Source organism: Rattus norvegicus, chromosome 17 (assembly GCF_021556685.1).
Source record: "Rattus norvegicus strain SHRSP/BbbUtx chromosome 17, alternate assembly SHRSP_T2T, whole genome shotgun sequence".
NCBI lineage: Eukaryota > Metazoa > Chordata > Mammalia > Rodentia > Muridae > Rattus > Rattus norvegicus.
In genome coordinates, this window is record NC_141550.1 from 3482670 (window position 1) to 3501417 (window position 18748).

Sequence of the window (18748 nt, forward strand, 5' to 3'; positions counted from 1 at the left end):
TCATACAAATCCATGTCCTGTATCACCGACTGCCTAACATTTCAATTTTGAGGTTCATGGATATTTTTATGGCAATGTAAGTTTGCAATACACAAGATGTTTCTACTCCTAGAATTTGGGATACATGGGATGAATTTTGGTGGCACAACAAAATACAATCCATGGAATATTTAACTCCAAGTAAATATTTGTTCATTTTTATAATCTGTGCATAGATATTTGAAAATAGTTATTTCAAGGAATTTTATCCAACACATGTCTTTATTTCTCAGAAAACAGTGACAGGTATTTTGGAAGAGTTGCAATTGGCCATCTTTATTTCCCTTCTTCACTGCCTACGTGCTTGAGGCATGAGTCCTGTTGTCCTGCTGGCCATCCTGTGCTTGGGAGTAGCCAGAGCTACTCAACCATCTGATCCCAGTTTGGATTCTGAATGGCAGGAGTGGAAGACAAAGTATGAGAAAAACTACAGCCTGGTTAGTAATACGAACACTATTCTGCTGACCCCCATGGAGAATGACCCTTATTGAGATTTGTGCATACAACAGAGGTCATAGAGACCATCTTTTGTTAAGACTTGCCCAATGCCATGCACCAAAAATACAGTTTCTGGTTTTAGGTATGTGAAGTATGGCTTTTTCTGCAGTGTCCTGATATTTTTCTCATGAACTCTGGCAGTGAGTATTCTTTGTCAGCTTGTTGACAGGTTTAATTAGAAAGAAATGTCACATATTATGTTTATCCAGGAGGAAGAAGGACAGAAGAGAGCAGTATGGGAAGAAAACATGAAAGTGGTCAAACAGCATAATATTGAATATGATCAGGAAAAGAAAAACTTTACCATGGAACTCAATGCATTTGCTGACATGGTGAGGTTGACACAGACTTGGTCACATTTTTTCCCCAATTCTTTATGTGAAATCTTGTGCTTTTTAATGGTTCATGTTCTTTTCCTTGAAGACTGGTGAGGAATTCAGGAAAATGATGACTAATATCCCAGTCCAGAATCTTAGGAAGAAGAAAAGTATCCATCAACCTATTTTTCGTTATCTACCGAAATTTGTAGACTGGAGAAGAAGAGGCTATGTGACTTCTGTGAAGAATCAGGTATTACAGTATCTCATGACTGTCTTGCTCCGTCACTATGGATAAAAAATAGCATTGATATCTCTGTGTGTATTGACTGTACAATAACACACAGTTTATTTTTAACAATTTAATTTTTTACTTATTCAATTTGTTTTTTGTTCAACTTTAATTAATTAATTAATTAATAATTTTTGTGTATTCACTTTACATCTAGTACAGCATCTCCCTTCCTGGTCACCTCACACACAATGCTTTTCCTATCTCTCTACCCTTCTCATCTGAGCAGGTGGGGGCCCATGGGTATATCCCCTTGCCAGCACTTTAAGTCTCTGTGAGGATAGGCACTTTCTCTCTCATTGAGGCCTGACAAGGCAGTCCAGCTAGTAGAACATATCCCATATACAGGCAACAGCTTTTGGGATAGCCCCTGTTTAGTTGTTCAGGACACACAAAAAGGTCAAGCTGTGCATCTGCTACATATGTATGGGGAGGCTGAGGACTAGCCCAAGTGTTCTTTGGTTGGTAGTTCAGTCTCTGAGAGGCCTAAGGGTCCAGGTTATTTGACTCAAGATGGTCTTCCTCTGGAGTAATGGGACCTTGTGAAACTGCAGTTTTAATAAGGCAAACAACATTGCCAATAGTACAAATAGGGAGTCCACAGATTGGGAAGTGATCTTCACTGACTATACATCTGAAAAAGAGCTAATATCCAATATTGCAAATAACCCAAAGAGTTAGACACAAGAACAACACAAATAACCCAATTATAAAGTGGGAGATAAAACCAGAGAATTCTCAATAGAGGAATCTAGAATGGCTGAGAAGCACTTAAATGTTCAAAGTCCTTAATCATCATGAAAATGCAAATCAAACAACTATGCCATTCCATCTTACTCCCATCATTATGGCTAAGATAAAAAACTCAAAGAGATGGCACATGCTAGAGAGGATGCAGAGTAAAGAAAACACTTCCTCATTGTTGGTGGAAGTGCAAACTAATACAACCACTTTGGAAATGAACTTGGCATTTTCTTATTAAACTGGAATATCTCTACCTTAAGACCCAGCTATATCACTCTTGGGCATATGTTGTTGTAAAAATATATAAAACAGAAGGGAGTAATTGTCTTTTACCCCGCTAGGTCCACACCTCTTTGTCCCAAGATATCTGCTAGATATCTTGGCGGAAACACAGCCCAGCCGCACACTTTCCTACACTCAAACCCTCACATAAAAGAACACACAACACAATAATCTTAGATCCAATTGGTAAGATATAATTGCCCACTTAAACATACAAAGCCCAGTACCATCAATCCCTTGAGAACATTAATAACAACCTGTAAATACACAGAGCAGAATCTTAACATCACCTGCCATGGATTCTCCCCTCTCTCCATCTCCTCTTCTCCTCTCCTCTCCCTTAGTCTCCTCCTCTTCCTTCAAACTTCTCTCCCGCCCATCCTTCTTTCTCCTCCAATGACAGGCCTCCTTCTATCCTGTACCTGCCTCACCTGTGACATCATCCTACAGGCATATACCAAAAAGATGTTCCAACATCTCACAAAGAGAATTGCTCAACTATGTTCATAGCAGCTTTATTCATAATAACCACAATTCACTTTTAATAATATATTTTTAAAATTTTGAATGTTTCAGATGTTTTAAAATGTGTATGGATCATGTCCATCCACAATTATCTACCTCTACCTAGTGGACTCTATCCAGTCCCTCTCCAGATATGTGTCATATTTATTGTTGGTAATTGCAGTCAGATAATTTCATGCCCTGCCCATATGTTTATGCACATACATGTGCACGTGTATGTAGTTATTCATTTGGTTACAAGCAAGTTGGAGACAGCCAGGTCCCAAGAAGAATGAAACTTTCTCCCTTGATATGAATAGCCTGCTAAGAGTTCATTCTTTGTCACAGTATTTAGCTGTCTGATTTGGGGTTGTGACTTGTTTGTGTATGACTGTTCTTCTGTACTTAGGGCACATGTAATTCTTGTTGGGCTTTTTCTGTGGCTGGTGCCATAGAAGGACAGATGTTCCGGAAGACTGGCAGACTGGTCTCACTGAGTCCACAAAATCTAGTGGACTGTTCTAGACCTGAAGGGAATCATGGCTGTCATATGGGCAGTACGCTCTATGCTTTAAAGTATGTATGGAGTAATGGAGGTCTGGAGGCTGAGTCAACTTATCCATATGAAGGAAAGGTAAGTGGATTTTCTATGATATTTTCATTTCAGCCATCTCAAGCAAGAGAATAGTGTAGAAATAATCCAATTCAAAGAACTGACATTGGAAGGTAGAACACTGCACACCATCAAGGTTTTATTATCAGCCTGTGCACACCCTTATGATGCAGTGGTTCCATGTAGCTATTCCTGCTTCTTTGCATACACAGAATATGGAAATCATTCCACATATAATAGATATTTCTTCCTATGAAAGTTTCTTATGGACAGAAAGAACTATGAGGTGTCATAAAAGACATGAGGTCTGATATTTTGTTCCAAATCTTTCAGTTCATTTCACTTCCTGGGATGTTCTGTAACAGCTCAGACTTGGGGATACTCAGCTACTGAACTGATGCTTCCTTGCAGATAGACAGAAATAACTTATTTTCTTTCCTTTTTACATTTTATAGGAAGGACCCTGCCGGTACCTCCCAAGACGTTCTGCTGCTAGAGTCACAGGCTTTTCTACTGTAGCAAGAAGTGAGGAAGCCTTAATGCATGCTGTAGCAACTATAGGGCCCATCTCTGTTGGAATTGATGCTTCACATGTATCTTTCAGGTTCTATAGGAGAGGTAAGCATGTGTTTGTTCTTCAGTGGTTTTCTGCCTGTAGGTTGCAACACCATTGGAGGTCAAAGGGCACTTTCAGAGAGGTTGTATATCAGATAACCTGCATGTCATATATTTACATTATGATTCATAATGGTAGCAAGTTTACAGTTATGAATTAATAAAGAATTATTTCATGGCCGAGGTCATCAAAATATGAGGACTATATTAAAGAATCTAAGGATTGCTGTTATTCACTCTTCTAAATATAATTAAGAATGCCTGTGCCACCTCTGCTAGGGTAATGTGTATAATATTTGATATAATAAGCAATAACATTTGATGTAAGTAACTAATGAATAGGTAGTAATAATATGTTCGCATACATGTGAGCACTTTCACTGAGCATCCCCCAATCATCTGAGAAATTGAAATAAATTGGGAGACATGTTATTTACATGCAAGTGAGTAGTTCATAATATATAATTAATATTATGCTTAAATTGTTCAACTTCCCTCCACTAGATGTTTCTTAAATCATGGAAAAAATGTCTTTCTAGAACTAAATTCTAAAGAGTACTTTGACTTGAATATTTATGTTCAGTTCTTGAAATGGGGTTCTCAGTAAAAATGAAGAAGAAGAGAATTTGTATGTATGTAGAGAAGTGTTTACTAACAAATTCATATTTGTTGTATCTCTTTGCATTTGGATGAAAAACCTGTATCAGGATTCCTATCAAAAATAGGTACTATTTTGACTGGATATTTCTTTCTACAATTAGAAAATGCCTTACATTTTTCTATTGGCCATGATCATTACTAGGTTCCCGGTACCTCTCACACTTTTTTTCCTCCATCATTATTAAATTGGGTATTTCTTATTTACATTTCAAATGTTATTCCCCTTCCCGGTTTGGAGGCCAACATCCTTCTAACCCCTTCGCCTCCCCTTCTCTATGGGTGTTCCCCTCCACATCCTCCCCCATTACCACCCTCTCCCCAACAATCCCGTTCACTGGGGGTTCAGTCTTGGCAGGACCAAGTGGTTCCCCTTCCACTGGTGCCCTTACTAGGCTATTCATTGCTACCTATGCAGTTGGAGCCCAGGGTCAGTCAATGTATAGTCTTGGCGTAGTGGATTAGTCCTGGAAGATCTGGTTGGTTGGCATTGTTGTTCAAATGGGGTCTCAAGCCCCTTCAAGCTCTTTCAGACCTTTCTCGGAATCCTTCAAAAGGAATACCATTCTCAGTTCCATGGTTTGCTGCTGACATTCGCCTATGTATTTGCCTTATTCTGGCTGTGTCTCTCAGGAGAGATCTACATCCGGTCTCTGTCAGCCTGCACTTCTTTACTTCATCCATCTTATCCAGTTTGGTGGCTGTATATGTATGGGTCACATGTGGGGCAAGTTCTGAATGGGCGTCCCTTCAGCCTCTGTTCTAAACTTTGTCTCTCTATTCCCTCCCAAGGGTATTCTGGTTCCCCTTTAAAAGAAGGAGTGAAGCATGAGCATTTTGGTCATCCTTGAGTTTCACGTGTTCTGTGCATTTAGGGTAAATCGAGCATTTGGGGTAATGTCCACTTATCAATGGGTGCATACCATGTGTATTTTTCTGTGATTGGGTTACCTCACTTAGGATGATATTTTCCAGTTCCATCCATTTGCCTATGAACTTCATAAAGCCATTGTTTTTGATACCTGAGTAGTAGTCCACTGTGTAAATGTACCAAATTTTCTGTATCCATTCCTCTGTTGAAGGGCATCTGGGTTCTTTCCAGCTTCTGGATATTATAAATAAGGCTGCAATGAACATAGTGGAGCATGTGTCTTTGTTATATGTTGGGGCATCTTATGGGTATATGCCCAAGAGAGGTATAGCTAGGTCCTCAGGTAGTTCAATGTCCAATTTTCTGAGGAACTTCAAGACTGAATTCCAGAATGGTTGTACCAGTCTGCAATCCCACCAACAGTGGAGGAGTGTTCCTTTTCTCCACATCCTCGCCAGCATCTGCTGTCACCAGAGATTTTGAACTTAGCCATTCTCACTGGTGTGAGGTGGAATCTCAGGGTTGTTTTGATTTGCATTTCCCTTATGACTAAAGATGTTGAACATTTCTTTAGGTGTTTCTCAGCCATTCGGCATTCCTCAGCTGTGAATTCTTTGTTTAGCTCTGAACCCCATTTTTAAAAATTTTTTAATTTTTTAATTTTTATTTTTTTTATTAACTTGAGTATTTCTTATTTACATTTCGAGTGTTATTCCCTTTCCCGGTTTCCGGGCAAACATCCCCCTAATCCCTCCCCCTCCCCTTCTTCATGGGTGTTCCCCTTCCCATCCTCCCCCCATTGCCGCCCTCCCCCCAACAATCTAGTTCACTGGGGGTTCAATCTTAGCAGGACCCAGGGCTTCCCCTTCCACTGGTGCTCTTACTAGGATATTCATTGCTTCCTATGAGGTCAGAATCCAGGGTCAGTCCATGTATAGTCTTTAGGTAGTGACTTAGTCCCTGGAAGCTCTGGTTGCTTAGCATTGTTGTTCATAAGGGGTCTCGAGCCCCTTCGAGCTCTTCCAGTTCTTTCTCTGATTCCTTCAATGGGGTCCTACTCTCATGAACCCCATTTTTTTTGGTTCTTTTTTTCGGAGCTGGGGACCGAACCCAGGGCCTTGTGCTTCCTAGGTAAGCGCTCTACCACTGAGCTAAATCCCCAGCCCCCATGAACCCCATTTTTAATAGGGTTATTTGTCTCCCTGCAGTCTAACTTCTTGAGTTCTTTGTATATTTTGGATATAAGCCCTCTATCTGTTGTAGGATTGGTAAAGATCTTTTCCCAATCTGTTGGTTGCCATTTTGTCCTAACAACAGTGTCCTTTGCCTTACAGAAGCTTTGCAGTTTTATGAGATCCCATTTGTCGATTCTTGATCTTAGAGTATAAGCCATTGCTGTTTTGTTCAGGAAGTTTTCTCCAGTACCAATGTGTTCGAGTTTCTTCCCCACTTTTTCTTCCATTAGTTTGATTGTATCTAGTTTGATATGGAGGTCCTTGATCCACTTGTAATTAAGCTTTTTACAGGGTGATAAGAATGGATCTATCTGTATTCTTCTACATACTGACCTCCAGTTGAACCAGCACCATTTGCTGAAAATGCTATCTTTTTTCCATTGGATGGTGTTGGCTCCTTTGTCAAAAATCAAGTGACCATAGGTGTGTGGGTTCATTTCTGGGTCTTCAATTCTATTCCACTGGTCTATCTGTCTGTCTTTGTACAAATACCATGCAGTTTTTATCACTATTGCTTTGTAATACTGCTTGAGTTCAGGGATAGTGATTCCCCCAGAAGTCCTTTTATTGTTGAGGATAGTTTTAGCTATCCTGGGTTTTTTGTTATTTCAGATAAATTTGCAAATTGTTCTGTCTAACTCTATGAAGTATTGCATTGGAATTATGATGGGATTGCATTGAATCTGTAGATGACTGTTGGTAAAATGGCCATTTTTACTATATTAATCCTGCCAATCCATGAGCATGGGAGATCTTTCCATCTTCTGAGATTTTCAATTTCTTTTTTCAGAGGCCTGAAGTTCTTATCAAACAGATCTTTCACTTGCTTGGTTGAAGTCGTACCTAGGTATTTTATATTATTTGGGACTATTATGAAGGGTGTCATTTCCCTAATTTCTTTCTCGGCTTATTCTTCTTTTGTGTAGAGGAAGGCTACTGATTTATTTGACTTAATTTTATACCCAGCCACTTTGCTGAAGGTGTTTATCAGGTTTAATATTTCTCTGGTGGAACTTTTAGGATCATTTAAATATACTATCATATCATCTGCAAATAGTGACATTTTGACTTCTTCCTTTCCAATCTGTATCCATTTGATCTCCTTTTGTTGTCTGATTGATCTGGCTAGAACTTTGCGAACTATATTGAATCAGTAGGGAGAGAGTGGGCATCCTTGTCTAGTCCCTGATTTTAGTGGGATTGCTTCAAGTTTCTCTCCATTTAGTTTAATGTTAGTAACTGGTTTGCTGTATTTGGATTTTACTATGTTTAGGTATGGGCCTTGAATTCCTGATCTTTCCAGGACTCTCATGATGAAGGGGTGTTGAATTTTGTCAAATGCTTTCTCAGCATCTAATGAAATAATCATGTGGTTTTTATCTTTCAGTTTGTTTATATAATGGATAACGTTGATTATTTTCCATATATTAAACTATCCCTGCATGCGTGGGATGAAGCCTACTTGATTGTGTTGGATGATTGTTTTGATGTTCTCTTGGATTCAGTTTGCCAGAATTTTATTGAGTATTTTTGTGTTGATATTCTTATGGGAAATTGGTCTGAAGTTCTCTTTCTTTGTTGGGCCTTTGTGTTGTATAGGTATAAGAGTAATTGTGGCTTCATAGAGGGAATTCAGTTGCACTTCATCTGTTTCAATATTATGAAATATTTTGGACAGTATTGGTATGAGATCTTCTATGACAGTCTAATAGAATTCTGCACTGAACCCATCTGGACCTGGGCTCCTTTAGGTTGGGAGACTTTTAATGGCTGCTTATATTTCTTTAGGAGTTATGGGGTTGTTTAAATGGTTCATCTGTTCCTGATTTAACATTGGTAACTGGTATCTGTCTAGGAAATTTCCATTTCCTCCACATTTTCAAGTATTTTTGAATATAGGCTTTTGTAGTAAGATCTGATGATTTCTTGAATTTCCTCTGATTCTGTTGTTATGTTTCCCTTTTCATATCTGATTTCATTAATTTGGACACACTCTCTGTGTCCTCTGGTTAGGGTGGCTAATGGTTTATCTATCTTGTTGATTTTCTCAAAGAACCAACTTTTGGTTCTGTTGTTTCTTTGTATAGTCCTTTTTGTTTCTACTTGGGTGTTTTCAGCTCTGAATCTGATTAATTCCTGACTTCTACTCCTCCTTGGTGTATTTGCTTCTTTTTGTTCTAGAACTTTTAGGTGTGCTGTCAAGCTGCTGATATATGTTCTCTCCTGTTTCTTTCTGCAGGCACTCAGAGCTATGAGTTTTTCTCTTAGCACAGGTTTCATTGTGTCCCATAAGTTTTGGTATGTTTTACCTTCATTTTCATTAAATTCTAAGAAGTCTTTAATTTCATTCTTTATTTCTTTCTCGAGCAGGTTATCATTGAGTAGAGCATTGTTCAACTTCCATGTATATGTGGACATTCTTTCCATATTGTAATTGAAGACCAGCTTTAGCCTGTGGTGGTTTGACAGGATGCTTGGGATTATTTCTACCTTCTATATCTGTTGAGGCCTGTTTTATGACCAAATATATGGTCAATTTTTGAGAAAGTACCATGAGGTCGTGAGAAGAAGGTATATCTTTTTGTTTTAGGAGAGAATGTTCTATAAATATCTGTTATGTCCATTTGGTTCATGACTTCTCTTAGTCTATGTCTCTGTTTAATTTCTGTTTCCATGATCTGTCCACTGATGAGAGTGTAGTGTTGAAATCTCCTACTACTATTGTGTGAGGTGCAATGTGTGCTTTGAGCTTTAGTAAGGTTTCTTTTATGTATGTAGGTGCCCTTGTATTTGGAGCATAGATATTTAGGATTGATAGTTCATCTTGGTGGATTTTTCCTTCGATGAATTTTTCCTTTGATGTGTCCTTCCTTATCTTTTGTGATGACTTTTGGTGGAAAATCGATTTCATTTGATAGTAGAATGGCTACTCCAGCTTTCTTCTCCAGACCATTTGCTTGGAAAGTTGTTTTCCAGCCTTTTATTCTGAGGTAGTGTCTGTCTTTTTCTCTGAAGTGTGTTTCCTGTAGGCAGCAAAATGTTGGGTCCTCATTGCGTATCCAGTTTGTTAATCTGTGCCTTTTTATTGGGGAATTGAATCCATTGATGTTGAGAGATATTAAGGAATAGTGATTGTTGCTTCCTGTTATATTCGTGTTTGGATGTCAGATTATGTTCGTGTGCTTGTCTTCTCTTTGTTTTGTTGCAAAATGATTAGTTTCTTGCTTTTTCTATGTTGTAGCTCGCCTCCTTGTGTTGGGCTTTACCATTTATTATCCTTTGTAGTCTGGATTTGTAGAAAGATGTTGTGTAAATTTGGTTTTGTCATGGAATATCTTGATTTCTCCATCTATGTTAATTGATAGTTTTGCTGGATACAGTATCCTGGGCTGGCATTTGTGTTCTCTTAGGGCCTGTATGACATCTGTCCAGGATCTTCTGGTTTTTAAAGTCTCTGGTGAGAAGTCTGGTGTAATTCTGATAGGTCTGCCTTTATATGTTACTTGACCTTTTTCCTTTACCGATTTTAATATTTTTCTTTGTTTTTTCCATTTGGTGTTTTGAGTATTATGTGATGGGAGGAGTTCCTTTTCTGGTCCAATCTGTTCGGAGTTCTGTAGGCATCTTGTGTTTATGGGCATCTCTTTCTTTATGTTACGGAACTTTTCTTGAATGATTTTATTGAAGAAATTTACTGGTCCTTTGAGTTGGGAGTCTTCACTCTCTTTTATACCCATTATCCTTAGGTTTGGTCTTCTCATTGAGTCCTGGATTTCCTGTATGTTTGGGCCAGTAGCTTTTTCTGTTTACATTATCTTTTACAGTTTTGTTGATTTTTCTATGGAATCTTCTGCTCCTGAGATTCTCTCTTCTATCTCTTGTATTCTGTTGGTGATGCTTTTATCTATAGTTCCTTGTCTCTTCCCTTTGTTTTCAATATTCCTTTGTGCTTTCTTTATTGCTTCTATTTCCAGTTTTAATTCCTTCACCTGTTTGATTGTGTTTTCCTGTAATTCTTTCAGGGATTTTTGTGTTTCCTCTCTATAGGCTTCTGCTTGTTTATTTCTGGTTTCCTGCATTTCTCTAAGAGAGTTCTTTATGTCTTTCTTGAAGTCCTTCAACATCAAATGTGATTTTAAATATAGATCTTGCTTTTCTGGTGTGTTTGGATATTCAGTGTTTGCTTTGTGGGAGAATGATGCCATGTAGTCTTGGTTTCTGTTGCTTGGGTTCCTGCACTTGCCTCTTGCCATCAGGTTGTCTCTGGTGTTACCTTGTTCTGTTCTTTTCTGACAGTTGTTCGACCATCCTATATGCCCGTGTGTTAGGGGTGCTGTAGTCCTGCTTTCCTGTTTTTTTTTTCAGCCAGTTATGAAGACAGAGTGTTCTGCTTTCAGTGGTGTAGTTGTTCCTGTCTACTAGTCTTCAGCTGTTCCTGTGGGCTTGTGTCCTGAGTCCACCAGGCAGGTCACTTGGAGCAGAAATGTTGGTCTTACCTCTAGTCTCGGCCTGCAATCACTCCTTGGACCTGGAGTGATCCCTCTGTGAGTGTAGCTACCCGAAGGGCCTGTCCCCCTTCTCTTGGGACCTTGTACACAGGGTCCCAGATAGTGCTTGGTGTTTTCCTCTAGAGTCAGAATTGTGGGTTGAGATTAGTCTCCTCTGGCTTCCCAGGCATATCTGCCCCTCTCAAGTTCTAGCTCTCCCTCCCTCGGGATTTGGGGACAGGGAGCTATTTGACAGGGTCCCTTCAGATCTTGGTGCAGACCTCTCACACTTTGATTTTGGTTTCCAGGCATTTATTATGAGCCAAGGTGTAGTAGTAATCGTATCAACCATTCTGTTCTGGTAGTCGGCTATGGCTATGAAGGAAGAGAATCAGATGGCAGGAAATATTGGCTGATAAAAAACAGGTACAAACTGCAAATATTTATATTTAAGTTTCTAAATGAGTTTCCTACTTGAATCAGAATGGGTATGAGTCTCCATTAATGTTCTCCAACATTCATTAAACAACAACCTTCTACTTTGTGACAAATTATATGTGTGTAGTATGCCTATTTGTTGTCTGTGTGCATGTGTGTGTGTGTGTGTTCGTATTATATGTGTGTGTACAAGTATGTATCCAATGTTGAGATCAGTTGTTTTCCTTAGCTGTCTAAAACAGAGGAAGAATATTTCACTGATCCTAGAGATTACTATCTTGAGTAGTTGTTTAGCCAGCTTCTCAAAGTTTGGTCTTACTTTTCACTATTTCAGGCAAACTGCAATGATGTCGTCACTTTTAAAAATTATTATTTTCACCCATGTGTGTGTGCTTGTAGAAGCCCATGTTCTTAGGCACAGATCCAGCTCCAGCCCCAAGTGGGATCCTAGACATGAATAATAGCCCTTTCTTCTTTGTGACCAGCACTTGACCCTTTGAACACTATGGCTGGGTATCCAACTGACATTATTTGAGTTGTTCAGAATTAGTCACTGTTTTCCTTGAATAGTAATATATTTGTGACATTGATTTTCTAAGAGCTAGAATATTGGTTCTGTGCCACCTGTGAGTGGTAAAATGGCCTGATTTTTTTCACAGCTATGATTTCACAGTGTGTGTGAGATAACATTTGTTTCTCAGAGGTTGTTGTTCTCCATTTTCTGTTCATTGTGTTAAGTAGGCTTCTGGATAAGTGTTTATAAATGGAGTTATTGTAATGAATCCACTGTCCTGTTTTCTTTCTACTAAATGGGAAACATGTTTTTTCAGTCATGGTGTAGGATGGGGCATGAATGGCTACATGAAGCTTGCCAGAGGCTGGAACAACCACTGTGGAATTGCTACATATGGCTTTTATCCCAGAGTGTGAGCTGTCTGTTAGTAACAAGGAAGGATTGGAGTGGAGATATCCTGTAAAGTGGAGGAATCCTCTTTACAATGACCAGTCACTAATGTATTGATAGAGCACATCAGTTACTGTAGAACACAATGTGATGTGAATTCTCTTATGTGTTTTCTCCAGTAAGACATGATGGGTATTCTAACTGAAGTGCTTCTCTGAGTTGTATTTGAGTCACATAATAGCTTGATTTTGTGTTTGTTTAATGATTGAACAAAATAATATCTTCTAAAAAGTTGTAAGTTCAAATGAAGCATTTGTATTCTTTTTGTTTTGAAAGTAGTAACTTTTAAATTTTGTGTAGTTCATTTCATTTAATATATGATTTAGTTAAAATATAATTGCATTAGCCAGTTTACTTTCCTTCCTCCAACATCTCCTCCCTCTAACACTTCACATATCCCCCACTCTCATTTACTCACAAATTGAGTGTTTCTTCTTTTCTTGGTGATCATATATATATATATATATATATATATATATATATATATATATATGTGTGTGTGTGTGTGTGTGTGTGTGTGTGTGTGTGTGTGTTTGTGTGGGTGTACATATGTATATTTGTAAATATATAATGAAACTGGCTGAATTCTTAATCCATTTTTGTTCTTTCTGTGGTCATGAGTTCAGGACTAATCACAGTGTATTGGGTAATTGATTAGGGGTTCACCCCTGTGAGTGCTAATTCTCCTTCTTTTAGTATTTATAACTCCTTCACATATGTCTCAGGGAATATTATAGAAGATAGGGCAGAATGACTTAGAGCCAGAGGTTTATGAAGTATGCAGTGAAATTGTATGTCTTAAAAATTGCTGCTTACACAATATATGTACAATGACAACATCAATATCCTTACCAACTGAGGATAAGGAACATCTTGACAGTTCCCACTTTTAGTCAATGAGCTACAGGTAATTAATACAGTGACTTTTGTAGTCACATTAATAACTCAGTATATAAGACATGCATTTGTGTGATGTTGGTGTTCTTAGAGAAAGAGGGGTTGGCTCTTTAGTTATAGTCAATTTTCCGTCTTTGGCTGTGTGTGTGTGTGTGTGTGTGTGTGTGTGTGTGTGTGTAAAATAAAATTTTGTGTATCTACTATCACTCTGAATGTCCCTTGCCTTACCTCAATCCTGTGTAGCATCTTCACTGTGAATGTATTGGAGACATCAGCACAATTGGATCTGTAATTACATGACTTTTATTCAAATGACATTTTCAGAAGTTTCAGTGCCTCAACATGTAAGAGAAATGAAACATGCCTTTTTAATAAAAATTGCTGGAATCACTCTCCTATTGCATCATTTGTTTCTGTTGTTAATGTTTGTATTTACCTACGAGACGTATTGAACTTCCATATATATATATATACATACATATATACATATATATATATGGAAAATTATTGCATGCATACACACACACTTTGAGTGTGTACATTCATATATTTCTATGCTGGAACACATGAATAGAAAATCCATTTCTAAATCATACCTTTTTTGGTTTTGTAAATATCCACTGTGTTCAGTGATCCCAAGGCCAGGCCATATTCCTCTAAGGAATACTGTTCTCCTACAGTCAGAAAATGCTAAATGTTTCTGGATATGACCAAAGAAAGCTAACCATTGTTTGTCTCAGGATTTTGAGATGTGGCTAGTGGGTTATGATAGTAACTTGCAGCTGTCAGTACAATTGTGCATCTAAAAGTCAGTTCAGGGAAAACTAACAGGACAATTGTTCTCTTAGGAATGTCATGGTACAGGTACAGTTATGATTGAATAATGAGTCCTGAACCTGGAGACCACCCATGAAAATTTAAAACAGTGGGCATTTGCTTTTAACTAGAGGGACATCTGTGTCTGTGTCCTTGTGTTTCAGGATGTAGCCCACTCATATGGTAATACATCTGACAGCCTACTTTTAGTAGCTGAGATGTTTTATTTTCCAAGTTCCATGATTACTACTCTACAGGCACAGAGGCAGGGAATTTTCTGCAAAGTTGCCCAGGGTATGATGAACTGTGACCATGAGCAGCTGATATGTTTGGGAACATTTGTAATATTTACCATGATACAGACAGGTTTGTTACAGGAATCATAATGCTTGCAAATGTCTGTCATTCAGTTGTTGAATGAAACAATCATAGCAACACTGTAACTGCTAGGATAGTAGAATTTCATTCTTGTGAAGCTCCAGGGTCCTTCTCCTCCATTTATGAGATATCCATCAGTAATCTGAGTTTAAGTTTCTCCCATAGTATCAGAGATGAAGTAACAAATTTTTCTTTACTCTATACTGTTCTGGGAGTGTGTGAGTAAAGCATAAATTCTGGATCTCATTAATTGTACATGATTATTCACTCTGAAGACCTCACTAGAACTCCAGTCAGGTAGACCCTGGAATAATGTGATCTGAGAGACTGTATTTTGCAAGGAAGATATTAAGTAGGAACTATGGCTGATGCAATGAGGCATGTAGCACCTAGGAAATTTGGTTCAGTCAAATGACATGACACATGCGCATGTTGTGGCCATCCAGTGTCTTGCAGGAATGACTGGAACATGCATTACTTTAGGGTTTTATTGTTATCTCAGGGGGACTAGAATCAATTTTGGAAATAGATTTCTGAAGCAGGTTGCTTAAGTATCCTATAAACAGATTAGAGGGGCCTATGGATAGGGAAATTACCGCCAGGAATGTGCCATGTTTTTGTTATGCAAGAGGATGACTGACTGAATGGGCACACCTAAGTCAGAATCCTTGGTTAACAGATATGTGAATTTTTTGTAAAGTCTTTTGAGATGCAAAAGGCCACTCAATATAAGTGAACAACTCAGTTTTGAGAAAGGTTATGGATGTCTCCTTGTCTTTCTGAAGTGCGGAGGGCAGCTGAAAATACTCAAAGGGTTTACTTTAGCATTTTATGACCATCAGCAATTTAGTAGAAAAAATGTCCTCTCAGTCACTCATCTCTAGTCTTTGACCTGTATTCAGGATTTTAATGGAGATGATTTTCATGGTTGGGAACACACTTTTGTCTCTGCTTTTTCATGAGCAGGGAACTTGTCTTTGGTTGTTGTGGCCTGAACAATTCTTTTTAGAGCTGCCAGGTTTTATCAGTAACAGCCATTTCTTCTAAGACAGTTCAAAATATATATTTTGTTTAACTGATATTTCTACCTGCTTTATTGGTACAGCTCCCCAGCTCATTTTGAATTCACTGAGTTTTGTTAGAAAAGTGGAAATCTGAATTGCTGTGATCTTAATCTCTCTTCTAGAAAGTTCCTTGATAATCCTCTAACCATTCTCATTCTGCTGGTCTCTTACCTTCCAAGGATGTTTGCTCAGAAATACATCCCCACTGGTAGAGTAGAGACATTTACATAATGGAAATTATCACCCTCTTTCTGATTGGATTGAAATTTCCAGACAGGGACCATCTCTTCTGGGAATGGCAAGTGAAAGAATTTCTTCTTCTTCTTCTTCTTCTTCTTCTTCTTCTTCTTCTTCTTCTTCTTCTTCTTCTTCTTCTTCTTCTTCTTCTTCTTCTACTTCTTCCTCTTCCTCTTCCTCCTCTTCCTCCTCCTCTTCCTCCTCCTCCTCTTCCTCCTCCTCCTCTTCCTCCTCCTCTTCTTCATCCTCCTTCCTCTTCCTCCTCTTCCTCCTCCTTCCTCTTCCTCCTCTTCTTCTCCTTCCTCTTCTTCTTCCTCCTCCTCTTCTTCCTCTTCCTCCTTCTCCTACTCCTTCCTCCTCCTCCTCCTTCCTCTTCCTCCTCTTCTTCTCCTTCCTCTTCTTCTTCCTCCTCCTCTTCTTCCTCTTCCTCCTTCTCCTACTCCTTCCTCCTCCTCCTACTCCTTCCTTCTCCTCCTCTTCTTCTTCTTCCTCCTCTTCCTTTTCTTCTTCCTCTTCTTCCTCTTCCTCCTCCTCCTCTCCTTCTTCCTCCTCCTTCCTCCTCCTCTTCTCTTTCCTCTTCTTCTTCCTCCTCCTCCTCTTCTTCTTCTTCCTCCTCCTCCTTCTCCTACTCCTTTCTACTCCTCCTCTTCTTTTTCCTCCTCCTTTCTCCTCCTCTTCTTCCTCTTCCTCCTCCTCTTTCCTCCTCCTCTTCCTCCTCCTTCCTCCTCCTTCTCTTCCTCCTCCTTTCCTCCTCCACTTCTTTTCCTCCTCTTCCTTCTCCTCCTTTTTCTTCTCCCTCAAGTCCTTTCATATCCTCTTCCCCACTCAACTTTAAGTTCTTTCTCAAAACAAACAGACAAAAACCTAATACAACAAACCACCACAACCAAGACAACAAAATAAAAGCATACATTAAAAGAAGACAAACAAGCACAAACAAAAATGTTTTCAAATTTTAATTGAATAGAAGTGTGCTTATGCATGCGCACGCGCGCGCACACACACACACACACACACACACACACACACACACACACACACAATGTGGAGTCTATTATATGTTGCTCAACTACTCCTGAAAATGAGTCTTGACTTGGAGTAGTTAATACATTCTGTGTCACTCTTCTAGGAGAATTAGTAGTAACTTTCACAGAAAGTAAAAGTGACAAATGTGTTGTTAACCTTTACCACGGTTGCTGTCTTTTCATTCATTCACTCAGTCATTTTAAAAATGATACTAAAATAAAATATAAAACAAAACTGCCACATCAAAGTTGGAGAAAGAAAATAGCCCAAGAGAAGACAAAAGAAAAAGAAACCCACCATTTGAATATTCAAGAGTTCCACAGTGTCATTAAACTAGAGGTCATAATATATATGCAAAGAACATGGGGCAGACCCATGCAGGGCCTGTGTATCCCGCTTCAGTCTCTATGAATTCATATGAGCTTTTGTTCATGTTGATTTAGAGAGCCTTTTTTCTTAGTGCCCTCCATCACTTCTGACTTTTAACTCATTCTGCTTCCTTTTCCTTGGGGTTCCCTAAGCTCTAAGTACAGATATTTGATAAAGACATTCCATTCAGGGCATTGTGTTTCAAAGTCTTTTCTCTGTATAATGCCTGACTGTGAGACTCTATATTCGTTTCCATCTCTTTCAGAAGGAGGCTTTTCTAATGATAGCCAAATAAAGACACTCATCTATGAGTATCAGAGAGTATCATTAGGGGTCATTTTATGACTATAATGTTTGAAAGACCAGTTGTTTTTGGTTTTAATTAGGTCTCTTGGGTATCCAGTTTCTACGTTTGGTGTGGGTTTAATCTCATGGAGGGGACCTTAGTTCAAACCAGTTATTTGTTGGTTACTCCCACAAGATTTGTGCTCCCAATACCCTAGCATATCATGCAGGTGGCACATCATTTTAGATAAAGGGATTGTGTCTGGCTTAGTGTTTACATTTCTCTTTGAGAGAATGTAGAGTTTGTTTCTGTACCAATGATCCTGAAGTATAGGGGGAAAGACTATGTAGGCACCAGCTCAACTTCTCCATGTTAGTGAGTTCTGTGGCTGTTGTCTTCACCAATGGGTCCTGGATGTCAGTATGTTAAGAACAACTTACAATCTGAGCAACTGTCTGGGTTCCTTGGGGATTCCTGTGGGACACCTTTGTCAACAAGACCATTGGATATAACCTAATCCTAGTACTAGAAGCTTTGTTTGGATAAAAGATAACAAGTTGGGTGTCTGTCTGTACAATTATTTGGTGATTTCATTTAGATAGCCTTAAGATATGTATGCATTTTACAAAATTTTTACTGTACTAGATTCTGGAAGAATTTCTTAAGGCTTGTTATTTGAATCAGGAAGATAGGAATTTCTTGAGCTGAGGAAACTTTTAAATAGTTGTATGTCAGGATTCCTGACTGAGTATTTCTCACTAGATGGCGCAGTTTTGTAAGAGAAAGACAAATTTTACATTCTTTTCTAACATTTGCAGATCTTTCCATTGAATCTTCTTTGTATACATTTTATTTGGAATACCCATGGAAGTCAGGAAATAAGTAAGATGCAGTTTATGTGCATGTGTGTGAGTGTGCATGTGTGTGTGTGTGTGTGTGCATGCGTGTGTGTGTGTGTGTGTGTGTGTGTGTGTGTCTATGTGTGTTGGAAGGAGCTTTGAAGAGAGAAAATAGAATATAGTTGTGTAAAATACTAGAGGGAAATAACTGAAGAAAGAAAGTTTAAATTGTGATTAGATATTTAGGGCAAGGTAGAGAATATAGGGATTAGAAAACACC

The 18748-nt window shown here is 38.6% G+C and overlaps 1 protein-coding gene across 1 annotated transcript; it reads left to right on the forward strand.

Moving 5' to 3' along the window:
• The first annotated feature begins 350 nt into the window (after positions 1-350).
• Positions 351-12522, forward strand: Cts8 (cathepsin 8). Its single transcript, NM_001128216.1, has 7 exons — positions 351-476; positions 747-869; positions 961-1107; positions 3086-3310; positions 3745-3907; positions 11463-11580; positions 12423-12522. The coding sequence occupies exons 1-7, from the start codon at positions 351-353 to the stop codon at positions 12520-12522; spliced, it is 1002 nt and encodes a 333-aa protein (NP_001121688.1).
• The last annotated feature ends 6226 nt before the right edge of the window (positions 12523-18748 follow it).